This window comes from Musca domestica, unplaced genomic scaffold (assembly GCF_030504385.1).
Source record: "Musca domestica strain aabys unplaced genomic scaffold, Musca_domestica.polishedcontigs.V.1.1 1, whole genome shotgun sequence".
NCBI classification, from domain to species: Eukaryota; Metazoa; Arthropoda; class Insecta; order Diptera; family Muscidae; genus Musca; species Musca domestica.
Genome location: NW_026712114.1, coordinates 34,195,840 through 34,221,161, shown reverse-complemented (window position 1 = coordinate 34,221,161; position 25,322 = coordinate 34,195,840). Strand labels below are relative to the sequence as shown.

General features: G+C 35.4%; 2 protein-coding genes and 1 long non-coding RNA gene across 3 annotated transcripts; 2 read left to right on the top strand and 1 right to left on the bottom strand.

The window, feature by feature from the left end:
- Positions 1 to 1,173: 1,173 nt before the first annotated feature.
- Positions 1,174 to 1,910, bottom strand: LOC131802234 (uncharacterized). Its single transcript, XR_009342106.1, has 2 exons — positions 1,482 to 1,910; positions 1,174 to 1,427 (listed from the first exon to the last, which is right to left on the bottom strand). It is a non-coding gene; the product is annotated as an uncharacterized LOC131802234 (long non-coding RNA).
- Positions 1,911 to 2,057: 147 nt separating this feature from the next.
- On the top strand, positions 2,058 to 5,452 carry LOC101890417 (THO complex protein 7). The gene is made up of 3 exons (XM_005180002.3): positions 2,058 to 2,160; positions 2,216 to 2,339; positions 4,617 to 5,452. Exons 1-3 carry the CDS (start codon positions 2,151 to 2,153, stop codon positions 5,350 to 5,352), a joined length of 870 nt encoding a protein of 289 aa, XP_005180059.1. The 5' UTR covers positions 2,058 to 2,150; the 3' UTR covers positions 5,353 to 5,452.
- A 3,581-nt stretch (positions 5,453 to 9,033) lies between these two features.
- Positions 9,034 to 9,666, top strand: LOC101890587 (protein FMC1 homolog). The gene is made up of 2 exons (XM_005180003.4): positions 9,034 to 9,155; positions 9,235 to 9,666. Exon 2 carries the CDS (start codon positions 9,236 to 9,238, stop codon positions 9,542 to 9,544), a length of 309 nt encoding a protein of 102 aa, XP_005180060.1. The 5' UTR covers positions 9,034 to 9,155; position 9,235; the 3' UTR covers positions 9,545 to 9,666.
- Positions 9,667 to 25,322: the final 15,656 nt, after the last annotated feature.

Below are 25,322 nucleotides of genomic sequence, written 5' to 3'. Positions count from 1 at the left end.
TTTTCAAAATCATGTACTACATATCTCTATAGGATTATTTCGCTACAAAAACTCTAGATTTTGTAGATGCATACGTTGAAATAAACATTTTGAAAACACCCGAATTTGAATATTTTCTGAACAATTTTTTTATTATTGAAAAGAAAACACATACATAAACAAATAAAGATGACATATTAAGCCAAGAAAATAAAAAAATTGAAATCATATGGTAGTTCTGCCCTACCTTGAATTCATTGTACCATGCGTCCACCCATGGTACAATGAATTCAAGGTAAAACAACTTGTTGCATTTATTTTGAATAAATAATTGAAAACCGCGAAAACTGAATGAAAGGTCAACACTTCTTTTCAAAACCAGGTTCTATATATCTCTGAAGGATTATTTTGCTACAAAAACTCTTTGAAAACATCCGAATTTGAATGTTTTCTGAACAATTTTTTTGTTATTGAAAAGAAAACACTTACATAAACAAATAAAGATGACATATTAAGCCAAGAAAATAAAAAAATTGAAATCATATGGTATCATAGCCCTACCTTGATATCTTTTGTACCATGCGTCCACCTAAGCCATCGGCTGGCTTTTTCGTCAAAGAACAAAGGGGCAGGGCCAAAATCGAACTAAGTAAACCTAAAACTTCCAGTCAAAAGAGCGTTTTATGCATCCTCACCTTTAAGCCAGTTAAATAGGCCTTTTATGTATTTTCACCATAAAACTTATTTGTTATTTCACAAAGCAGCCACCTGATGACCTGTCAAAAAAACGTTTCATATATTCTCACCTTTAAGCCAAGCAGATGTACGCTTTGTTTATTCTCACCTTAAAACTCCTTCAAGAGGATTTTTTTATTATACACTTGCAGCCAGTTCCACGATATCGAAAGAACACGTTCGCACAACTTTTACACGACAAACAGCTGATTTCCGTTCCACTAAAATCCATCAGAACGAAAATTTGCACGAAAATCAAAGCGAACGAAAACGTAAGCATTTCAGTGTAATTTTGCGTTCCACTATCTTTTTTCTTTCGTACGCATGCGAACACAAATGTCAAAATCAGTCACTTGTGTGTTTGCTATCGTATAATAACAATTAAGGAAAATTGTTTTAACATAAACATTGCTTGATTCAAAATAGAAACAAAAAGGTAAGTAAAAATAATAAATGCAATTTAATATGTGAACAACAAATATATATTTTTTTATTTTCTCAATTCCAGCACGAAAAAATCATCAACTACACAGCTGCGGGTATATGGAGGAGAATCCTGTGTTCGCCAGAGGAGTGCCAATTTTTGGAAGCAGCAGAAGAAGTTTTAAATCGGGGCGGATTTGGGTAGTTCTGCAACCGGGCACCCACTTCTCTTCCATCATATCCAAAAGAGCCCGAAAACTTGCTTCGACACACGAAAATTGGCCACAAACCTAGAAAAATTATTTTTTATTATTTCAAAAATGTAAAAATACAATCATACTTACTGGTTGTTAGGTACTTCAAATAAATTCGAAGCATCTCTTAAATGCCTCCGTGGCACATTTTGAACCTCCTCCACATCATCCATAAAAAATAGGGCTACGGAAATATTCTTTTTTTTATTTTCTAAGAGCACAAATAGTTTGAACACAATCACTAGAAATTTTATTTTGTTTGTTTATTTACAATTTGTTTGTTTACAACTGAAATGTCAGCTGAGACAGAGCCACTGCTGCTTTTTCGCGTTTAAATTAGACATTTGGCGCTTTTTTTTGCCTTATTTCGCGATTAATTTTTCCAAAAAAATATTTAGCAACACTGAATCACGTAAGGCTATGCGAAAGAAAGAACGAAAGTTAGTGGAACGCATTCTTATACGAAAGTGAGTGAGTAGCCTTCGTTCGCACAAATTTTCTTTCGAGATCGTGGAACAGGCTGTTGAATTAACTAGACTCCAGTATGCCGTCGCCGACAACATTGCTCGACTTCGGTTTCAAATCATCAGCTGATGGTAACATTTCCCCATTTCTCATTCGTAAACAAAGCCAAATTGGCTTTGCAACGAGCATTTATTGCCCATTCTTTATTTTCTCCCTTTTCGTGTGGCGTTTTGAATACATTTCGGGGGAAAAAGTTAAATTTTTTATTACAACTACTTAAAAAATCAATTAAAAATGACAGATGGTTTGTTGTTGTCACTATATTGTAAATGAAATAATTAATATCATATTGTTTTTAGAGGAAATTATCAAGAAACGTCTCCTGATTGATGGAGATGGCACAGGCGACGACCGGCGTCTTAATATGCTGTTGAAACAGTTCCTGAAGTGGATGTATTCAAAGAACGATTCACCGGAAAACAAGTGAGTGTTGATCTTTTTTTTTTTCATTCTAATTTCATAGAAGGCCCATCGCTTCATTGACAACTTAAATTTGGTCATATTTGGTCAGGATATGTGTTAAATTGATAGCATTACCGTGCTTTAATTTCCACATCTACCAGCTGCATTCAAGAGACTTAACTCTAGCTTATTAAAAACTCTTCAATTTTTTCGATTTTTAACCCCAAAGCCCGGATTTAAGACCCCGACTGGAACCAGGTCCAATTACCCGACAAAGACAATATTGTAGCCGGTCTTCGGCCCGTTCTTTAGATTTTCTCCTCTGAGTATGTCCTACACCGGCTCACGCGAACTAAAGTTTTCTAAATTTAACACTTTTTGTAAATAGCCAGACTTCGGCCGGGGCTTGTGATTTTCTCTGATTATGTACAATACCGGCTAACATGAATCAAAGTTTTCTAAATTTGGTGCTTGTATCAAACGACGGCTACGCGAAATAAACCTTTTTTATTGAGAACATAATTTTAATAAACTGGTTAGAATCGGGTTATGCGGATGGAAAGACCCATATATCTGGACCCGAAAAAGGGATTAGCACAAATTGTAGAATTTTGGAAAGGTGTCAGCTATAATTTAGCATCAATTTTGTTGACCCCCATAATGGGCCATTTTTTGACTTTTTGGGGGTTTTTAAAAAAAACCGGGTCCAAGAAATCGATAATTTGACTATAATTTCAGAACTATAACCACTTACCCCATAATGTGACCACTTGTTGGATAGGTATTTTCATAAGCTAGTTTTCTGGAATCAGGCTAAAAATACCTACCTCTGGAAAATAACTTCGAAACAATCGAAGAGTTTTTACTAAACTAGAGTCGTTCCCACAGGGGTATCCATTGACTACAACGATTTTGTCAGGGCTGCTGTTTCAGATACGTATTGGTCTGGTCTGCCTGACAGGTCTTTGTTCAAGAGGCTGCTTTATATCTAAGAAGCACAATACATTATTTATGGCGATACTTGGTACACCTGTGCGGTAAGTTCTCCGTAGGTTGTTATTAGGAGCGTACGTGTTTTTAGCCTAATTTTGTAAATTTAAATCTAAAAACACTTCTTACTAATTGAAAAATATATATTGAATTATGAAATACTTGCATATGTGGAGGGTGACTCTCTGAACTCAACAACTGTATTCCTTTCGAACAATCCTGGACTTCGGCAAGTGTTTATTCAGTGCATTTTTCTAAATTATTGTCAATATTTAAAGAAGGGAGCTATTGAAACTATGCGTTTTTCGAAATAAACGTTAGTTCTGTGCTATTTAGTAATGTCCATCGTTAGGGACTCTATATTCTCTTCCGTTTCTTGGATAGAATATCAAACTTGCTTCCCTAAATACTAATTTTTAAACACTTGGACAATATGGCATAGGGGTTGCTAACCGACTGATTGATATTATTTTTACTTGGTCAGTTTGCGTCTTTCTAGTTCAGATTTTATCTGCAAAAAACTGAAGCGGAATGAAAAGCTTTGTATATGGTATTATTAGTGTATATAACTCCAAAATTTGCAGGTTATGTTCCCACATTCGCATAAAACCAATTTATTTTGGGTTCTAAACCATAGATTGTACATTGAAATTTTTCAAGACCCATCCACGTATTTGCGTTACTATTTACACAGGGTGAGATGAAAAAACTGGAACCAACTTCAGACTGCTGTCAGTTCTAAGCCACTCGCCCGACAGCTGTTAAAATTATTCAAGTGACAGCACATTATATTGTTTACAAACGTACAAAAGCATTTTGATGAAAATTTTCAGAAAAAAAGTTATTCGTGATGGAATTAGCCTTTGGACTGCTAAAGTAGCCTCAAAAGAATTTGTGGATAGTATTTGAAGGGTATACGATTTGAAGTATTTTATTCAAGTAATTTAGTAGTCCACGGGTAAAAATTTTAAATTATCAACGTTGGAACACATCATGGACTGCTGTAATACATATTATTTAATTTGCGATGGCCATTACTAAAAAAACATCCTCGCTTATTTATCAAATTAAGTCTTCCGAGGAAAAAAGTTTTGTTTTACTTTCTATGGACGAAATAATGAAATTTCATCGTTAACATTACATTTATTATCTTTTTGTCGATTATGGGTTCAATACGATAAATTTAGCCGCAAGCATCCATTCATTTGCATGAAATTCATTCATAGCTATAAGCCAACGACTACATTTAAGACAATTTCCCCATCTTTAATAACACAACATTTATCCCATTTTGCAAAAATTCTATAGCCAAATTATCTACGATCGCTTGATGGCCCAATTAGCCCAATGTCAGTTCGCTGCAGCCAAAACGGAACGAACCAGCCAAATGATTGACAAAGAATTGGAAAACTATCAGCAGCTATCACAGACCATTGAGAAAAACATTGAAGCAGCCAAACAGGAGATCGAAGAAAGCAAAAAAGAGCTAGTAACAGCCAAACAAATACGTAAAAATAAAATGGAATATGACCAATTGGCCAAGGTGATTAAACAGCAGCCGGATCGCAAGGAGACACAAAAACACATCGAATCATTACAAAAGGAGTTGGCCGAATTGAATGAAAAGAAAATGAAATTGGAACGTAAATTTGAAAAGAGACAAAAAGATTTTTCTGTTCTCATGTATGCAGTGCGTGAGCTGGAAGCTCAATTGGCGGAAGATAGTTCCAGTGATGAGGAAACTAGTAAAAGTGATGATGAAGAAATTGTCGGTTCAGGATCGAATAAATCAAATGTTATTAATTTAACCTTACTCGATGGTCTTAGTGATGATGAAGTTGAATCTGGATCGCAGTCTGGAAAAACTGGCCGTAGACGTGGTTTTATGGAACGTGATATTGTGGAGAAAATTGAAATCAAAGACGATGATGATGCCAAGAGCATCAAGGAGCTCATGTCCATAGATGAGGATGTTGTTCTGGAGTTGAGTATCGACAAGGATGATAATGATGTCAAAATGGATGACGTTGTTTTGTCATCTTAGTGGGCGGGATTGAATTTACAAACTAATTGTCCATAAGTTTAGTATTAGTGTGGTAAGCAAATATGTCATTTAAATAAAAAAAGAAGATTTACATAACGAATTTATTTAGGCAATAAAAATGTTTACGGCCCTAAACTTAGTTTTAGTTAAGGGTATATTTTTGTAAATCGATAAAGAAATGAATGCGAAAGAAAATACACATTTAAAATGGTTGATTCTAACGCATCCTCTTTCGTATCGGCATACAGAAACAGACCCTTTACATAAAGCTAATTTCAGGGACATTATATTTTTGGAATATTTTATCATAGCCCAATATTGCCGACGGATTTTATGAATTATTGTCACTTTTTATAGGTCTTTATCTGTAACGACAAATGTTGGTTTCTCACTAGCAAGATACTGAATATAGCATATAAACATGTTGCTAATACAATTTAACAAATCTAGCAATAATACGAAGGCTAGGTAATCCTTTGCTAAAATGATAACTTATTTTATATTCGGTATTTGAAATGATATGTGTGAAGATGAGTTAATTAAGTTATACGACCTACGAGATTTCTCTAGTCTCAACCCATCCCAGTTTTATTTATAGACTGTCTGAATCCTTTACATCTGGGAGCCATATCTTCAAGAATTCAAATAATTCAATTATACAAATCCGAAAGCTACCAAATCCATTCGATGTTCGATAGCCAAAAAAATTTCCATGGGATTTTCAGAGAAAATGAGCTCCGCTATATCACAGAGTCAAAGAACTGACAATAGAAGTAAAAAGATACGCTGAGTTAGACCTAATGGTTCATTAGGTTCAACCTATATATAAAAGAAAGGAATAGAGTGAGAGATATGTAGAGAAGAATTGAAAAATAGTACACAGAAATAGATTAGAGGTGAGGGTTGTAAATAAAATGTTATTATTCATGTTGGGATATTATCGTATCGTTTTAGTCACTTTTATTTCCTGACCAGGTGTAGAATAGTTGCTGGTTCTTTATCGTAGATGGAAGTCAAATCGGGGGTAATTTGTGCTCCCATAAGACTTACACCGAACAAAATCGGACAATTCCAAAGCAAATGTTCAAACGTTTCAGTCTCCTCATCATCCTGACAGAGCCTACAGTAGTCAGTGTAATTGCCGGCCCATTCGGAAATAATCAACCTTATGTTGCAGTGACCTGCTAGGATTCCTACCCCAGGATTAAATTTCGCCATGAGGATAAGCGACCTTTTGTACCCCGTAAATTAACCAGTTTTGTTGGATGCTCACGGAATAATATTTGTCTATCATTCGGAAGAAGTGACAGAGAAGTGGCTTTACTGTGTGGTCTACATTCATGTCGACGGATAAGAAACCGCGTCTTACTAGTCAAGGATGTCAAGGACCTCAACAAAGTTTGAAAGACCCGAATATGTATACACTGAGGTTGCAGCCGTTGGTCGAAACTGCGATGTTGTGGTTTCGGGTCAATCCGTTTGGTGTACGGACAAGAATATCTTGTTGACCTCTTATAACGCGATAGGTTGCACTCTGGTCAGCTATGCGACCTTAGTACGGCCTGTGAACAAAAGTGCTACGCAGAGGAAGAATTTTCAGATCTGCCAGAATGTTGCCCTCAAAACTGCGATAGGGTGTCGAGAACGTCCTTCCGGTACGTCAGCATAACCATATGCTTTCGTTGCACTACCTGCTTGAGTATTATCGTGGAAGTCATTCGAATTATAATATGGTGGATAAAACTCCCCAATCCAGGCGTGTCATGAAGGACGTGCACGATCTAGAGAGAGAAGTCCAATGATATTGATATTTACATGAAGCCTTTCAAATAGACCTGAACCATTCCATGCAGTCATAAATGCCACCAAGTACAGTATGAATGCCTTCCTCGGCATCCACCCATCCATTGCAGCTGAAGAACGTCTGGTGTTTTTAGTGCTAACCTTGCTTTCCAAATTCCTCCAGACACAATAGTCCAACGGATTGGTATCCGGAGATTTTGGTGGCCATTGTGCGCTGCATTTATTTTGATGCCACGGTCGATTAATACGATCGGAGAGCGACCATCGGCTGTTATGACGGCCCACACCATCACCATGGCCGGCGTTTGAGTTCTGTTGGTCAACCGAAGGAGCACATTTTTAGCTGACCTCTTTGGCAAGTAAACACGATCATTTTGTTTGTTTACAAACTGCTGGACAACAAATGTTTTCTCATCGGAGAAAACCAAATTCGACAGTTCACCACTTTCGGTCAAGCGAAGCAACTCGTTAGCTCTTTTGAGTCTATTTTCATTCTGTTGCGGTGTAAGTTCTTGCACTTTTTGGAATTTCAATGGCTTTACTCCGAGCTTATTTTTCAATATATGCCGAATGGAATATTGCGATATGTTCAGCGTTGACATTGGGCAACGCTACCAGTATCACGGTTACGAGCGATGGTACGAGACACAAAAGACAGCAGTAAGAAGTTGGTTGCAGTTTTTTCATCTCACCTTGTATATTCATTCATGATCAGCATAAAATTCTAAGTCGATTTAACGATGTCCGTCATTAAGTCTGTCTGTCTGTTGGTATCACAATACAGTCCACATCATACAGACTACAAAATTTGACACAACAATTTGCATTGTGTCTAGGGTGGTTGGTATTGAAAATGAGATATATCGGTTAACGTTTTTGTATGGCCCCCATATAAAGGTACCTTCCAATATTCGCTTTTTTGATAATTTTTGACACATTTTCCACGGATTTGTCTAAAAATTGGCATTTGTAGTTCGCAATGGGTTTTAGCTTCGGTGGCGGAACTTAGTATACATAGGTTCACTCCGGATATTCGGTGTCTTGATGATTTTTGCCACATTTTATCACGGATTTGTCCAGAATCGGTTCAGATTTGGATATAGCTCCCATATATAACTAATATTTGCCCAAATGGGATGGAATTTGGCACATGCGACCGAATTGAGTCTAGAAGGTAGTATGCCAAATTTGGTGAAGATCGGTTTAGATGTAGCTATAGCTCCCATATATATTGTTCGTCCGATTTGTTGTATTTGTTACCCACAGCCGTAATATGCACTCCGTAACAACGATATTCAGGGAAATATATCAAATACAGCTCGGAAATATCTTTGCCAAATTTTATCGAGATCTCATATATATCTTTATCTGATTCCAAATTAATTTTGAACCAAATGGGCAATACAAGTCCGAATTTAAAAGATACATATGCTTTGGCATATTTAGTCCTTTGAATTTTAAATTATAATTATAATCATAGCGTGTATGATTGAATTCTCCCATAAAAACTTTAAATTGTTATGTGGAGCTCAACTAAATTAGCAAAGTGGTGTAGGGTATCATAATATCGGCCCCGCCGGACTTTTGGACTTTCCTTACTGGTTTGTTTTTTTTTTTTGAAAAGTTTAACAGCTTTATCCGAACGGTTTTACTGATATTCGTAGTTTAAAGTGTAACACGTTTGAATTCAGATACCTTTATACAAATTTTTTTTCTTTACCCAATGGTGGAGGTGTTCAAATATTTACTGTTGTATTGCTTTGGCACTTCGAATAACTGAGTTTCATATGTAAATAAACGGTTCAAATTGAAATATTTACCAACGAGTAGTAGAATTACAACGAGTGGTACTCATTCGTTACTGTACGTTTGACATTTCTCACATTTGACAATCAGCTGCCGTAATTCGTAACAGCTGTTTGTTTATTTAATCGAAGGAGGAAAAAAAACTTATTGATTGTAGTGTGGTTCTGTTTGTGTTGTTTAATAATCAACTTCAAGTAAGTTTTCATGGATTTCCTCACAAATAATTTGCGGATTGTTAATTAGAACTCTTAAAATGTCATTCCCTTCTAATAGAATGGCTGCTGTCAAAACTTTACGCGGTTTATTGGCAGAACTTCGTGCCGCCTCTCCAAATGGCTGTATAAAGAACAACCTGGCCTCCCGTTACATTTTGGCTCAATACAAAAAATTCCAAACCACAGATCAACAACTGTGCAAGGCCCGCGATGAAGCTTTGTCTTTGGCACAGACCTATCAAACCTATTTGTCCAGCATTCGTAAATACAATGAACTGTACAAGGAGTTTCATGGCCGAGGCGAAAGAACTGTGCGAGAAACTGCCGATATGGTTGGTTTCAAATTGCCACATGACCCAAAGGACTAATGTGTGAGGGAGCAGTTTAAATTTGAGGCCGAAACTGTTTACATCGTATTGATAGATTATAGCTCATAGTTGTTGTGTTAAAGCGAATAAAAAATAAAATGTTGATTTAATCGAAATGGAAAGTCTTCAAATCGGATTTTAGTTAAATTTTGATCACACCGTGGGCCTTTTTGTTTGCAAGTCCGTTTGTGATTATTGAACATTATTTCTTTAGGTACCAAAAATTATTCATATACGTTTATTTGTATATATTCTAGAAGAGTGCGAAAAGAGTACTTTTTCGGAACGTTATCCCATTCAATGAATTTCTGAGAGCAAGTTGAGTTTATGCGTTATGCTCGGATCATTTTAAAATTTTAGCTACAAAAGTACCCACTTTTGTATCTAAGCATTTTTACGTCGATCGGGGATTTTAGTTTTTCTAAACATTTTAATTTTTGTAGTTAGCCGGTATTCGGCTTTTCTTCGCATTTTCTCCTCGGGGGTATGTTCAACACCGACTACGCGATCCATAGTTTTTCTAAACATTGTAATTTTTGTATGTAGTCGAAATTCGACTTTAAAGTCAATATCTTCGGAACTACAAAGCTATAAGGTTAGATATATATTAGTGGAGAAAATTCCAATTTCATGATTTGCAACACTAATGTCTACGGAACTACAAGAGATATCAATACCTATGGCACCATTTTGGAATGGGCAGGGTGTAGGCTATGTTTTTAATACCCCATAATGAGCCCATTTTCGACTTTTGGGTTTTTCGAAAAGTTCCGGTACAAAAACAATTTTTTGGATTTTTTCATTTTCCAAAAAGATCTACACGTGGTAAACATTTCAGGTCAATCTGACCCTAGCCCTAAACTCAACTTAAGCCGGAAAATAGCATAACACCATAACGATACGATGGTAACATACATCTGTGAAAACTTTGTCATACAAGGACGAATTGAGATATCCCAAATAATAAAACACACAATGTCCACCATTCATTTTTGTTCAGATTCCAACATGGTCTAGAATCCATTGGTTCTAAAAGAGTTGATATTGTTTTTAACATTTGATTCATGTATTTTTAGGATATTGGTATGTAAGGACGATTTTTGCTATTGAATGTAGAGAACTTCCCTTTTATAAAAAGATTCAAATAGCAACTGTCGATTTAAAATTTTAAGTGGTTTGAATTATTTCACTATTGTGCGGATTGTTTTCTCCAAACTCGTTTGGATCGGAATTTAAATTAATGTTGGAATGCCCTGTGTTAATTATGATACCAGTGAGTCTACGTCATCCTTGCCTTTATCATTTATATTAACAATATAATTTATGCAGCTGCATTAAATATAGTATGATTCGTTTTTAAAAATCTTTGATTTCTGAAATTTAACAACAACTCTGTCATTCGCATACATAGTTTTTCAACTGAGTTTGATGCTAGTGCTTCATAACAGAATTCTCGGGACAGTGCTGCAACCAGTACCGTCCGTCAACTATTTAAAAAGATTACCAAAAATTCTTAAGTCGTATTATTTGAGAGATAATTGGTCAATGCATTTGATCAGATATCATCTTAGCTATAGCCGCTCCAGGAATGCGTGCCAGGAACGATGTATTGTACACTTCGTACATGTACATAGTGAGATGAAAAAACTGCAACCAACTTCAGACTGCTGTCATTTCTAAGCCACTCGTCCGACAGCTGTTAAAATTGTTCCAGTGACAGCTCATTATATTGTTTGCAAGCGTACAAAAGCATTTTGGTGGAAATTTTCCAGGAAAAAAGTTATTCCTGATGGAATTCAAGCGTAATAGTGTGATTTCTTTATATTTGGCTGGAAAACCACAAGTGGCTATCGTTAGAGCACTCCAGTATTTAAATGTGAATAAATCTTTTGTGTCTCGTACCATCGCTCGTTACCGTCACGTCAAGAAAGTGGACGGAAATCGAAACAGCCACATCAGCAGAAATGGTTCGAAAAGTAAAGAAGCGACTTGATCGAAGCCCGGGTCGCAGTGGCCGAAAAATGGCTTGCGAACTGAACATATTGCAATGAACTTGGGGTAAATCCATTGAAATTCCAAAACGTTTAAGAACTTTCACCGCAACAGAATGAAAATAGACTCAAAGAGTTAAAGAATTGCTTCGTTTGGCCGAAAGTGGTGAACTGCCGAATTTGGTTTTCTTCTATGAGAAAACATCATCGTGTTAACTTGCCAAAGAGGTCAGCTGAAATGTTTACCTTCGGTTGGCCACTAGAACTCAAGCACAGAATAAATGTCGAATATTATCGCGAAATGTATTAAAGCCTTGGCACGCAAACATTTTGGCCGCAGACCTTGGACATTCCAATAGGACTCAGCACCATCGCACTCAGCACGCGCCACCCAAGAATGGTTACAAAATGAGGTTTCTCGCTTCATTTCCAGCGCACAATGACCACCAAAATCTCCGGATACCAATCCGTTGGACTATTGTGTCTGGAGTATTTTGGGAAGCATGGTTGGCACTGAAAAATACCAAAATGTCGATCACCTCAAGCAAGCTCTTCGCCGGGAATGAGCCAAAATACCGCAGAGCAACATTCGGGCAGCGTGTGACGGTTTCATTGGCCGTTTGAAGTTTATTTATCTCACGCTGTATATATCATTTAATACGGCCAAAACGTGCCTCATCAAAATAAAGGATTTAAACCCTCGGATGATGATGTAAAAATCCGAATGCCTTCAACGTCCACACTTCAAAAAATATTTTTAATTACTCAAGGTCTGGTGTAAAGATGAATGTATCGGTCCACTGCTTCCAGTACCTCCGCCACAAAGGGTCAAAATTTTGAATATTCATGAAGTTCATAAAAGGCGAAATGAACAGCCAACTCTATTCAGACTTGCCACGTCTAATTATTTCTATGAACACAAGATCGGACCATTCCTTCTGGTACCTCACCTACAAAAGGTCAAACTTTATTGAATAACCACAACGATATAGGCATCCGGGTCTCTTCATACTTCACACATCCCATTATTTCTACTAACACAAGATCTGCTGTAAAGATGGGATATATCGGTCCACTCCTTCTGGCACCTCAAAGGTTCAGAATTTTTGAATATCCATGAAACTAATGAAACGCGAAATTAACATCCGATTCCATTCATATTTCCATCAACACAAGATCTGTTATAAAGATCGAATGTGTCGGGCCATTTCTTCTGGTACCTCCCCCACATTGGGGTTAAGATTTGAAAAACAAAACGCTAAAAGAAAGCGAAATAAGCATCCAAACATTTTTACTTACACGACATCTATTGTGAATTGATATATATCTGCGAACCCCGTCTAGTACCTCACCCACAAAGGATCACAATTTTCACAATACTTTAAAATGTCATAACTTGTGAATAAGCCTCTCTCAACCAGAAACCTGGGATAAATATGAATTTACGATTGAAATTGGATATAAAGGTTCGATTTTCTTGTAATTTTGGCCATACCAATATTTTTATCTGTATTAGATGAAGTATGAAGGATGAAGGGAATACTTCCGTCGACTATATATCTGGCACCTCACGCATATTTTAACATCATCTAGTAATTATCACACATTTCATACATAATGGAGGAAGTAACCAATGTAGTCTAAAGCTGGCACGTTGCACTATTTATATCAGATTTATTTAGGACCGATACGAAATGGACAATATTGACCCATTCCCTCGGAACCTACCTAGAAGTCAAAATATATTTAAATAATCGAACACTGGCTGAGGGTAAACCGACTGATACTTTTTAACTTTTTTAACCTTTCTCGGCCTACCAGTTTTTAGAACTTTATTCTGTTAATTGGACCCCTTTTCGGGGTTTTCGAATATAGAAGACCGTTTAAAAAATAATGTTCTTCAAGTCATATACGTTTTTTATTAACCGCTTGACCACCATTTATCCAAATCAATTAGCTTTCTCGTATAAAAGTGAAAATAAATTGATTTTTTCATTCTTATCGCCAAGCGATCATCATCGTCATCATAAAAGCCATAACCAGCCGAACCATAATAATTACAGAAAAATAATTCTTTAACAACCAATAAAAAGTGAAGAAAGAAAATAAACGAAGAACAAATTAAATGAAATCATAAAGTGAAAATTGTCGCTGAATTGGGTGGTGGAGTGAAAAGATGATGATGATGACGACAACGACGGTTGCTTGCATTGATATGGGAGGGGAGGTATTCGTTTATATGTGGTGCATTAAAGTGACTCTTCTCCTCATCGTCTGGTCTTGGGGAGCTTCATTCATTTCTATATAAATCCCACTTTTGCAATTTCCACATTATGGAAAGGAGTGGGGGTAAGGAGAATTTGTTAAAAGATCTCTTCTCTCTTTGAAAGCAAATGTACATCAAGTTTATGACTTGTCATTTGTGTCAATTTCCAGTCAAGAAAGATACTTCTTTCCGCCTTAGCGCAGAACAACTCAAAGCGATGAAGAAAATAAGCAAAATATCTTTAATCGAATGAATGAGCAACGTCAGGCTGACTGACTCTGTATGTCGCCATAAACCAATTCTGTGCGTATGGGAGAGTAGTTTTTTCTTCATTCGAGATGGAGCAGAAGAATGAATTTTGGTGCCTTGCATGAACTTTTTCATCAATTTCTTTATAATTTATTCCACGAATATAAATGCTTTCAATTAAAAGATGTCTTTCTGTAGAAATGCGATAAAAGACATAAGAAAAAAGCAACGGAGAAACAATGAAAAGGGTAATAAAATCATCAATGACTTGAGAACTAAGTAATGTTTGCCATGTACTGTGGATTTTTATAATTATGGCAAGTAAATTATTGCGATAGAACCATTAGAATATTAAAGAAGGCCAAATTCATTATTATTTTAATAAAGAAAATGTGGAAAGATATACATAAATGATTTAATAGATGCAAACTATTTAAATAATTTTGAAATTGTTCAAAATTAAAGATGTACCAATATTCTTGGAGTTTATTTAAAAATATATAAATTAAAGGATTCATTGAGACCATGGTCGACAAGTTTTCAGTATGGTGGGAACATACATTATTATCTACAACATTCCTATATCAATATTCTGTGCAACTACTTAAAAACATTAAGTCGGTGTTTCGGCAGATATGTTGACCCTTTGTGAGAGAGGTGTCAGAAGGAGTGGACATTTTTATGAATAAAGGTTTTTGGTATTAGTATTCTCTGTTTTAAACCTTGGGGGTTGTGTGTTACGATGTGTCAAATCGGGACTATATTGGATACTTCCCTCCGTTTATATGTGACATATCTGAATTTCTTCGGTAAATTTTGAATTTGAAGGGATTCAAAAAGAGTGGAACAATAAAGTCCATTTCCACAGTTGTTGTAACTTCAGCTAACGACGTACAGGGTGAGATAAAACACAGCAACAAAGTCAAACGCCATAATTTTTCCATTTTTTTTAAATTTTACAGAATGAAAGCAAACAATGTCGGAAATAACATCAAATTTTTATACCCTACACCACAAGGTGGTCAGGGTATTATATCTTTGTGCATTTGTTTGTAACAGGCAAAAGGAAACGAGATAGACCCATAGTTCATTTTGATGATCTGCATAGAATCACTTTCTGAGTTGATTTATGCATGTCAGTCCGTCTGTCCATGTATTCTTGTGAACAAAATGCAGGTCGCATTTATTATCCGATTAAGATGAAATTTTGCAAACAACATATGTTTGGCCCAAGGACGAACCCTATTGAAATTGGAGATAATCGGTAAAAATTTAGATATAGCTTCGTCCGATTTACCTTTTATTGTGCACCAAACGTGTAATATCAGGCCTGAAAATAAGTATGCCAAATTTTATCGAAATCGGTTCAAATATAGCTTTAGCTCCCATATATATTGTTCATCCGATTTGTTATTTTTGTCCTCCGCAGCCGTAATATGCACTCTGTAACAACAATATTTGGGGAAATATATCAAATGCAGCTCAGAAATACCTTTGCTACATTTTATCGAGATCGGTTCAGATTTGGATATAACTCCCATATATAACTTCGTCCGATTTACCATTTATTGTGCACCAAACATCTAATATTTGTCCAAATGGGATGGAATTTGGCACATACGACCGAATTTAGTTTAGAAGGTAGTATGCCAAATTTAGTGAAGATCGGTTCAGATATAGTTATAGCCCCATATATATTGTTCATCCGATTTATTGTATTTGTTACCCACAGCCGTAATATGCACTCCGTAACAACGATATTCAGGGAAATATATCAAATACAGCTCCGAAATATCTTTGCCAAATTTTATCGAGATCGGTTCAGATTTGGATATAGTTCCCATATCCGATTTCTAATTAATTTCGCACCAAATGGGCAATACAAGTCCGAATTTAAAAGATACAAATGCTTCGGCATATTTAGTCCTTTGAATTTTAAATTATAATTATAATCATAGCGTGTATGATTGAATTCTCCCACAAAAACTTTTAATTATTAAGTGGAGCTCAACTAAATTAGCAAAGTGGTGTAGGGTATCATAAAATCGGCCCCGCCCGACTTTAGGACTTTCTTTACTGGTTGAAATAAGTTTAGATTTGTTCGAATTGGTCCCCTTTGGCACGAATTATGGCCAATGAAACCGTCACACGTTGCCCGAATGTTGCTCTGCGGTATTTTGGCCCATTCCCGGCGAAACTCTTGCTTGAGGGGATCATCACTTTGGTATTTTTTAGTGCCAACCTTGCTTTCCAAAATACTCCAGATACAATAGTCCAACGGATTGGAATCTGGAGATTTTGGTGGTCATTTTGCACTGGAAATAAAGCGAGGAACCTAATTTTGTAACCATTCTTTGGTGGCGCGTGCTGAGTGCGATGGTGCAGAGTCCTGTTGGAATGTCCAAGGTCTTCGGTCAAAATGTTTGCATGTCCAAGGCTTTAATACACCCTCCAGAATATTTTCGCGATAATATTCGGCATTTATTCTGATGTCACGGTCGATTAATACGAGCGGAGAACGACCATCGGCTGTTATGGCGGCCCACACCATTACCATGGCCGGCGCTTGAGTTCTGGTGGCCAACCGAAGGTGCACATTTTCAGCTGACCTCTTTGGCAAGTAAACACGATAATTTTGTTTGTTTACAAACTGCTGGACAACAAATGTTTTCCCATCGTAGAAAACTAAATTCGGCAGTTCACCACTTTCGACAAAGCTAAGCAACTCTTTAGCTCTTTTGAGTCTATTCTCTTTCTGTTGCGGTGTAAGTTCTTGCACTTTTTGAAATTTCAATGGTTCATTTTTCAATATTTGCTGAATGGAATATTGTGATATGTCTAGTTCACGAGCCATTGCGACGCGAGTTCGATCAAGTCGCTTCCTTATTTTTGAACCATTTTTCTGATGTTTCTGTTTTCATTCGTCCACTTCCTTGACGTTGGGCTACGCTACCAGTATCATGGTAATGAGCGATGGTACGAGACACAAAAGATTTATTCACATTATAATGCTGGGATGGTCTAACGATAGTCACTTGTGGTTTTTCAGCCAAATATAAAGAAATCACGTTTGAATTCCATCACGAATAACTTTTTTTCTGGAAAATTCTCACCAAAATGCTTAAGTAAATGTAATGAGCTGTCACTGGAATAATTTTAACAGCTGTCGGACGATTGGCTTAGAAATGACAGCAGTTTGAAGTTGGTTGCTGTTTTTTCATCTCACCCTGTATATAATATTTCTGAGGTTCCATAAAAAAACTACTCTAAACCCCAGATTATTATTCAAAGTCCACGATTATAGCTTTGACGATCCTTTAAAAATACTCCTAACAATTCATTAAAGATTTTTTAAAAATATTCCTTAAAATCAGAATCAGAACTAAATGTCCTCTATAACATTAAAAAACTCCTTCCTCTAAAAATATTATTCCAATGGCCCTTTAGAACATATTCTCAATATAACTACAACCATAAATCCGATTGTCTTCTATTCATAAAAGACCTGAAAAGATTTTCAATCTTAAGAATATCTTAGAGCCAATCTATCTTTAAAAAAACAATTAAAGTTCTCTCATCAACACGAGACTTGTTAGGAGTATTAAAAAACTGCAAAAGGTCTTATATCTTTAGATGACCTTTTGAAGGACACATTTTTTTCGTCACACCCTATTATTAACTTAATGTGCATACTTATATCGAATATGTCTTCTTTCTGATATCACTTCATAACACAGACATCAGACAGTCGTCATCTTTATTGCCAGCAGTTGAGCAGCTAGCTCATAACTTTCTGCAATGTTGCTGATTACGATGTCGGCGACAGCAACGGCAACGACGATGATGATGTATTCAATAATTACCGCACCCCGCCAAGCAAACACCCACCCACCCGCATAGACAGAAATTTAACATTGACACCAACTAAAACAACAATGGATTCAACAATTACAACGAGTAGTATTGTTGCTGTTATTGTTGTTCCTGTTGTTGCTACTCCCTAGAAACACTATATGCTTAACACTGCTGCCATTGTTGAACAGTTCTTTCTGGTGCAAGCATGCTTATGACAGTTCGTTCATATGAAGTTTTATTGAGTGGTTCGTTCCTTTTTCATTCTTTCCTTAGTTCATTCATTTATTCAATCAGTTGGCAGTAGCTGATGGGTCGACGTTTCTCCCTAGTTTACTTCAGGTTTTATGCCTCCCCTCCGCAATGACTTTATTATTGGCTGTTCTTGTTGATAGACCTCAATCTTTTATACAATTTCTTCAATATCACCCATTTGTTGTGTTGCCTTGATCTGCTCTGCTCCTTCATACTTCTTGGCTTCTACATGTTGTTGTGGCTGTGTTCCTTATTAGTTGGCGTCGTTGTTGTTGTTTTTAGCATTCTTTCAGCTCCTATGACTGCTGCTTTAGATTTATTCCGTATGCAAATCATATGAAATAATTTTATGAACTGCTTCTGCGGTTGTGGTCTTCCCACTTTGGCCCTCTTGTTCATTCTTCATTAGTGGTTATGGGTACATAACCACTTAGACATTATACTTGTGTCCAATGTGATGTGGTGGTATGATTTAGGGATTACTATGTCGGAAACAACAAACCCCCTGAAATTATTTGTTTAAAATATATGCGAATTCTTCAAAAATATTTAAAAAAAGTGATGAGTACGCCCTGAAGGTCCTTCAAAAAGTATTTTACAAAATTCAACAAAGAAAATATATTTAAAAAAACAACAGTTTTCAAAATATTCTTGAAAAAATCTACGATTTAGGTCTAAAGGTCGTTGTAACAAATATTCTGTAGCTCTGAAGGCATTTCAAAAATATCCAACCTGCAGGTCTTCTATACGAAGACCAACCTGTTGGTTTTTAAACAACCAGGATCATAAATTTTATTGTCCTTTAAATACTTACTTTAAAATTTCACGAGTATATCTGAAGGTCCTTCAGAAATATTTCCAAAAATCCTCAATTATACTTCTGAAGATACTTCACAAAAAATATTCTTTAAAATATACACGATCATAGCTTTCAAGGTTCTTCCAAAATATGCTTTAAAAATCCTCGATTATAGGTCCTTAAGAAACATTCTTAAAAAATCCTCGATTGTGCTCTGAGTGTCCTTCAAAAAATATCCTTTAACAGCCGACGATTATAGCTCTGAAGGTCCTTCAAAAACATTTTAGATCTGAAAGTCCTTTTATGAATATTATTTCAAAAAATATATAAAAATATTCTTTAAAAAATTTACGATTATAGCTCTGAAGGTTTATCATTTTTTAATCCACGTTTATCTCTGAATGTCCTTCAAAAATATTCTTTAAAAAATTCACGATTGTAGCTCTGAAGGTCCTTTAAAAAGTCCCCGATTATACGTCTGCAGGTCCTTTAAAAAGTCCACGATTATAGCTCTGAAGGTCCTTTAAAAAGTCCACGGTTATAGCTCTGAAGATTCTTTAAAAAAGTCCATGATAATGGCTCTGAAGGTCCTTTAAAAAAGTCCTTCAAAAATATTTTTTAGCTCTGAATTATGAAGGTCCTTCAAAAAATATTTTTTTAAAAATCCACGTTTTTAGCTCTGAAGGTTCTGTAAAAAAGTCCACTAAAGATCCTTCTAAAAATATTGTTAGCTCAGAAGGTCCTTCAAAAAATATTTTTTAAAAATCCACGATTATAGCTTTGAAGGGCCCTCACAAAAAAAATCTCTAAAGAATCCATGATTATTGTTCTGAAGGGCCCTCAAAAATGTTCTTTAAGAAATCCACGATTAAAGACCTGAAGGGTCTTCAAAATATTATTTTAAAAAAGCAACGGTTATAGCTCTGAAGGGTCTTCTACAAAATCCACGACTGTAAGGACCTTCAAAAACATTTTTTGAAAATCCACGATTATAGCTCTTAAGGACCTGCAAAAACATTTTTTGAAAATCCACGATTATAGCTCTTAAGGACCTGCAAAAACTTTTTTTAAATCCACGATTATAGCTCCTAAGGGCATTCAAAAATATTCTTTAAAAAACTCACAACTGTAGGTCTGAAGGCCTCAAAAATATTATTTAAACAATCCATGATTATAGCTCTTAAGGGCCTTCAAAAATATTTTTAAAAATCCACGATTATAGCCCTTAAGGGCCTTCAAAAAATATTTTTTAAAAATCCACGATTATAGGCTCTTAAGGGCTAAAAAAAAATATTTTTTAAAAATTCACGATTATAGCTCTTAAGGGCCTTCAAAAAATATTTTCTTAAAAATCCACGATTATAGCTCTTAAGGGCCTTCAAAAAATATTTTCTTAAAAATCCACGATTATAGCTCTTAAGGGCCTTCAAAAAATATTTTTTAAAAATCCACGAATATAGCTTTTAAGGGCCATCAAAAAATATTTTCTTAAAAATACACGATTATAGCTCTTAAGGGCCTTCAAAAATATTTTTTTAAAAATCCACGATTATAGCCCTTAAGGGCCATCAAAAAATATTTTCTTAAAATCCAAGATTATATCTCTTAAGGGCCTTCAAAAAATATTTTTTAAAAATCCACGATTATAGCTCTTAAGGGCCTTCAAAAATATTTTTTAAAAATCCACGATTATAGCTCTTAAGGGCCTTCAAAAAATATTTTTTAAAAATCCACGATTATAGCTCTTAAGGGCCTTCAAAAAATATTTTTTAAAAATCCACGATTATAGCTCTTAAGGGCCATCAAAAAATATTTTCTTAAAAATCCACGATTATAGCTCTTAAGGGCCTTCAAAAAATATTTTTAAAAAATCCACGATTGTAGCTCTTAAGGGCCTTCAAAAAATATTTTTTAAAAATCCACGATTGTAGCTCTTAAGGGCCTTCAAAAAATATTTTTAAAAAATCCACGATTGTAGCTCTTAAGGGCCTTCAAAAAATATTTTTTAAAAATCCACGATTGTAGCTCTTAAGGGCCTTCAAAAAATATTTTTTAAAAATCCACGATTATAGCTCTTAAGGGCCTTCAAAAAATATTTTTTAAAAATCCACGATTATAGCTCTTAAGGGCCTTCAAAAAATATTTTTTAAAAATCCACGATTATAGCTCTTAAGGGCCTTCAAAAAATATTTTTTAAAAATCCACGATTATAGCTCTTAAGGGCCATCAACAAATATTTTTTAAAAATCCAAGATTATAGCTCTTAAGGGCCATCAAAAAATATTTTCTTAAAAATCCACGATTATAGCTCTTAAGGGCCTTCAAAAAATATTTTTAAAAAATCCACGATTATAGCTCTTAAGGGCCTTCAAAAAATATTTTTAAAAAATCCACGATTGTAGCTCTTAAGGGCCTTCAAAAAATATTTTTTAAAAATCCACGATTGTAGCTCTTAAGGGCCTTCAAAAAATATTTTTAAAAAATCCACGATGGTAGCTCTTAAGGGCCTTCAAAAAATATTTTTTAAAAATCCACGATTGTAGCTCTTAAGGGCCTTCAAAAAATATTTTTTAAAAATCCACGATTGTAGCTCTTAAGGGCCTTCAAAAAATATTTTTTAAAAATCCACGATTATAGCTCTTAAGGGCCTTCAAAAAATATTTTCTTAAAAATCCACGATTATAGCTCTTAAGGGCTTTCAAAAATATTTTTTAAAAATCCACGATTATAGCTCTTGAGGGCCATCAAAAATATTTTCTTAAAAATCCACGATTATAGCTCTTAAGGGCCTTCAAAAAATATTTTTTAAAAATCCAAGATTATAGCTCTTGAGGGCCATCAAAAATATTTTCTTAAAAATCCACGATTATAGCTCTTAAGGGCTTTTAAAAATATTTTTTAAAAATCCACGATTATAGCTCTTAAGGGCCTTCAAAAAATATTTTTTAAAAATCCACGATTATAGCTCTTAAGGCCTTTAAAAAAATATTTTCTAAAAATCCACGATTATAACTTAAGGGCCTTCAAAAAATATTTTTTAAAAATCCAAGATTATAGCCCCTAAGGACCTTCAAAAAATATTTTTTAAAAATCCATGATTATAGCTCTTAAGGGCCATTAAAAATATTCTTTAAAAAATCCACGATTATAGCTTTGAGGGCCTTGAAAAATATTCTTTAAAAAATTCAATTATAGCTCTGAATGGTCTTCTAAAAACTCCGCTACTAAAGCGGTGAAGTCGTTCATTTTTTTTGTTTTTAAATCATGCTTTAAAATTTTACGATTGTAACCTTGAAGGTTCCTCAAGGTCCTGAAGGTCGTCTGGAAGTTCTTAAAAACTATTCTAAAAACGAGAATTGTAGCTCTTAGGGTCTTTCGAACGTCTAATATTATAGTTCTTAAGATCCTTCAAAAATATTCTTAGAAATCAACATCTTTCAGAAATCAATGAGTGCAGAAGATACTCATCGAAAGTGTTTTCCATGTCGGCATCCCTACTCAGTCGAAGTAACATGATATTTCATTTCAAGCATTTATTCTTAAAGCAATTATTTAATATGCCTTTCCGATGGACAGACATATTCTTCTTGTAAATTAATGGAATATTTTCAATTTTTTTTAATTAGCCACCCTTTATGCCATAGGGAGGCCCATCTGTGCAATGTGTCGCTGACTTCTTTTCAATTTCTCAAATAAAAAAGTTTTGATCGTTTTTTGCATTCTGCCATACATTTGGCCTGGTGTTAATTGAATTGCTAGTTATGTTTATATGGATGTTTTGTTTAAAGTGAGGACTTTTTAATAGAACATTTAAGTACTTAATGATATGAATCGAATTTAATGTCATCAACATTCTTCAAAACAATATATATTTCAAATAAATAAAAAATAATATCACATCACAAACGAGTTTGTACGAGATTGTGAAATAAGAACGAGCTGTATTATATAAAATGTATTTTGAAACTTTTTATTTAAAAGGTTGTTATGCCGACATTTTCGTCACCTATACAGGGTGAGATGAAAAAAATGCAACCCACTTCAGACTGCTGTCATTTCTAAGCCACTCTTCCGACAGCTGTTAAAATTATTCCAGTGACGGCTCATTATATTGTTTACAGGCCTTAAAAAAGTATTTTGGTAAGAATTTTCTAGACAAAAAGTTATTCGTGATGGAATTCAAGCGTGATAGTGTGATTTCTTTATATTTGGCTGGAAAACCACAAGTGGCAATCGTTAGAACACTCCAGAATTTAAATGTGAATAAATCTTTTGAGTCTCCTATCATCGCTCGTTACCGTGATACCGGTAGCTCTAGCGCGACGTCAGTGGATGGACGAAGTGGATGGAAGAAAACAGCAACATCAGCAGAAATGGTTCGAAAAGTAAAGAAGCGACTTGATCGAAACTCGCGTCGCAGTAGCCGAAAAATGGCTCGTGAGCTGAAAATATCGCCATATTCCATTCGACAAATATTGAAAAATGAGCTGGAGGCAAAGCCATTGAAATTCCAAAAAGTGCAAGAACTTGCACCGCAACAGAAAGAAAATACACTCAAAAGAGCTAAGGAGTTGCCTCGCTTGACGAAAGCGGTGAACTGCCGAATTTGGTTTTCCCCGATGAGAAAACATTCGTTGTCCAGCAGTTTGTAAACAAACAAAATTATCGTGTTTACTTGCCAGAGAGGTCAGCTGAAAATGTGCACCTTCGGTTGGCCACCAGAACTCAAGCGCCGGCCATGGTGATGGTGTGGGCCGCCATAACAGCCAAAGGTGGCTCTCCGCTCGTATTAATCGACTGTGGCATCAGAATAAATGCCGAATATTATGGCGAAAATATTCTGGTGTATTAAAGCCTTGGACACGCAAACATTTTGGCCGCAGACCTTGGACATTCCAACAGGACTCAGCACCATCGCACTCAGCACGCGCCATCCAAGAATGGTTACAAAACGAGGTTCCTCGCTTCATTTCCAGCGCACAATGGCCACCAAAATCTCCGGATATCAATCCGGAGTATTTTATAACTCCCACTTAATAAAAAATAGTTTAGAGTTAACTTCGTTTAAAACTGGTATTCTTCAAGCAATCCCACTCGACAATATGTTTTATTCACGATTAGAAACGAGCAAATTTAGCTCTACTTTTAGCACTTTTAGTAATTTTTAGTACCAATGCCACTGGTACAATATTCATGAACCTAGGTCTTTTTGGGCCAAATCCGTTTCAGGATATTTGGAGGCGATCTAGCGATGTCCGTCCGTCCGTCTGTCTGTCTGGCTGGTGCTCACGAGAACTCTCGAAGGGAGTATCCGACTTGGTCCAAACTTGGTATATCGTAATATTATTATCAAAATTAGATCGAGTTCGGAGATAAGCAATATCGGTCCACTCCTTCTGGTGTATCCCCCACAAAAGGTAGAAATTTTAAAAAAAAATATATATTTTACTACACAAGAAGAGAAATGATAATCCGATTTTGCTCCAACTTTGGGAATTCAAATATTTGCATCAGGTGTGAAAATGGACAATATCGGTGCAATCCTTCTGGTACTTTCCCAATGAATGGTCAAAATTTTGAATAATTAAAACTCTTATAAATTGTGATCTAAGTGTCCGATTGTCTTCAAATTACACACATCACAATACTTTTATTAACGCAAGGTCTGGTGTGAAAATGGAATATATCAGCCATAAAGGGTCAAAATTTAGAATATTCATGAAGATCATAAAACGCGAAATTAACTTCCGATTCCATTCAATTAATATTCAATATTTACCTCAACACAAGATATGTTATAAATATGGTAAAGATTGGACCATTTCTTTCGCTACCACTACAAAGGGTTCAAGATTTTTGAAAAACAAAACGCTCAAAGAAATCGAAATAAGAATCCAACTCTCCTCAGATTTCACAAGATCTGTTGTGAAGATGAAGATGATATATATCTGCCAATCCCCTCTGGTATCTCACCCACAAAGGGTCACAATTTCCAATACTTATATCTGTCATAACTTGTGAAACAAGTCGGCGATTCTTTACAACTTGCGATATCTAAATATTTCTCTTAAATTCTTCTTCTTCTTCTTAAAAATCTGATATGAATATGTGATATATCGAAATTTATGATTTCACATAAAATTGCATATAAAAGTTCGATTCCCTTCAAATTTTGCGCATACCAATATTTTTATTTGTATTAGATGAAATATGAAAATGGAATACTTCACGCATATTTCCACTTTTTCCAAGAATTTGCAAATATCTCATATAAAGTATAGGAAGTAGTCCGGTACGTTGTAATACAGGGTTGCCCATATTCGACGGAACTTTGGGTGCTTTGGGCCCATTCCAATCGACGAGGCT

What these genes read in the sequence shown, in the direction of transcription:
- LOC101890417 (XM_005180002.3), top strand. An exon ending in AACGATTCACCGGAAAACAA is followed by an intron (nt 2,340 to 4,616) that starts GTGAGTGTTGAT and finishes AAAATTCTATAG; the next exon opens with CCAAATTATCTACGATCGCT.
- LOC101890587 (XM_005180003.4), top strand. Translation starts at nt 9,236, where the DNA reads ATGGCTGCTGTCAAAACTTTACGCGGTTTATTGGCAGAACTTCGTGCC.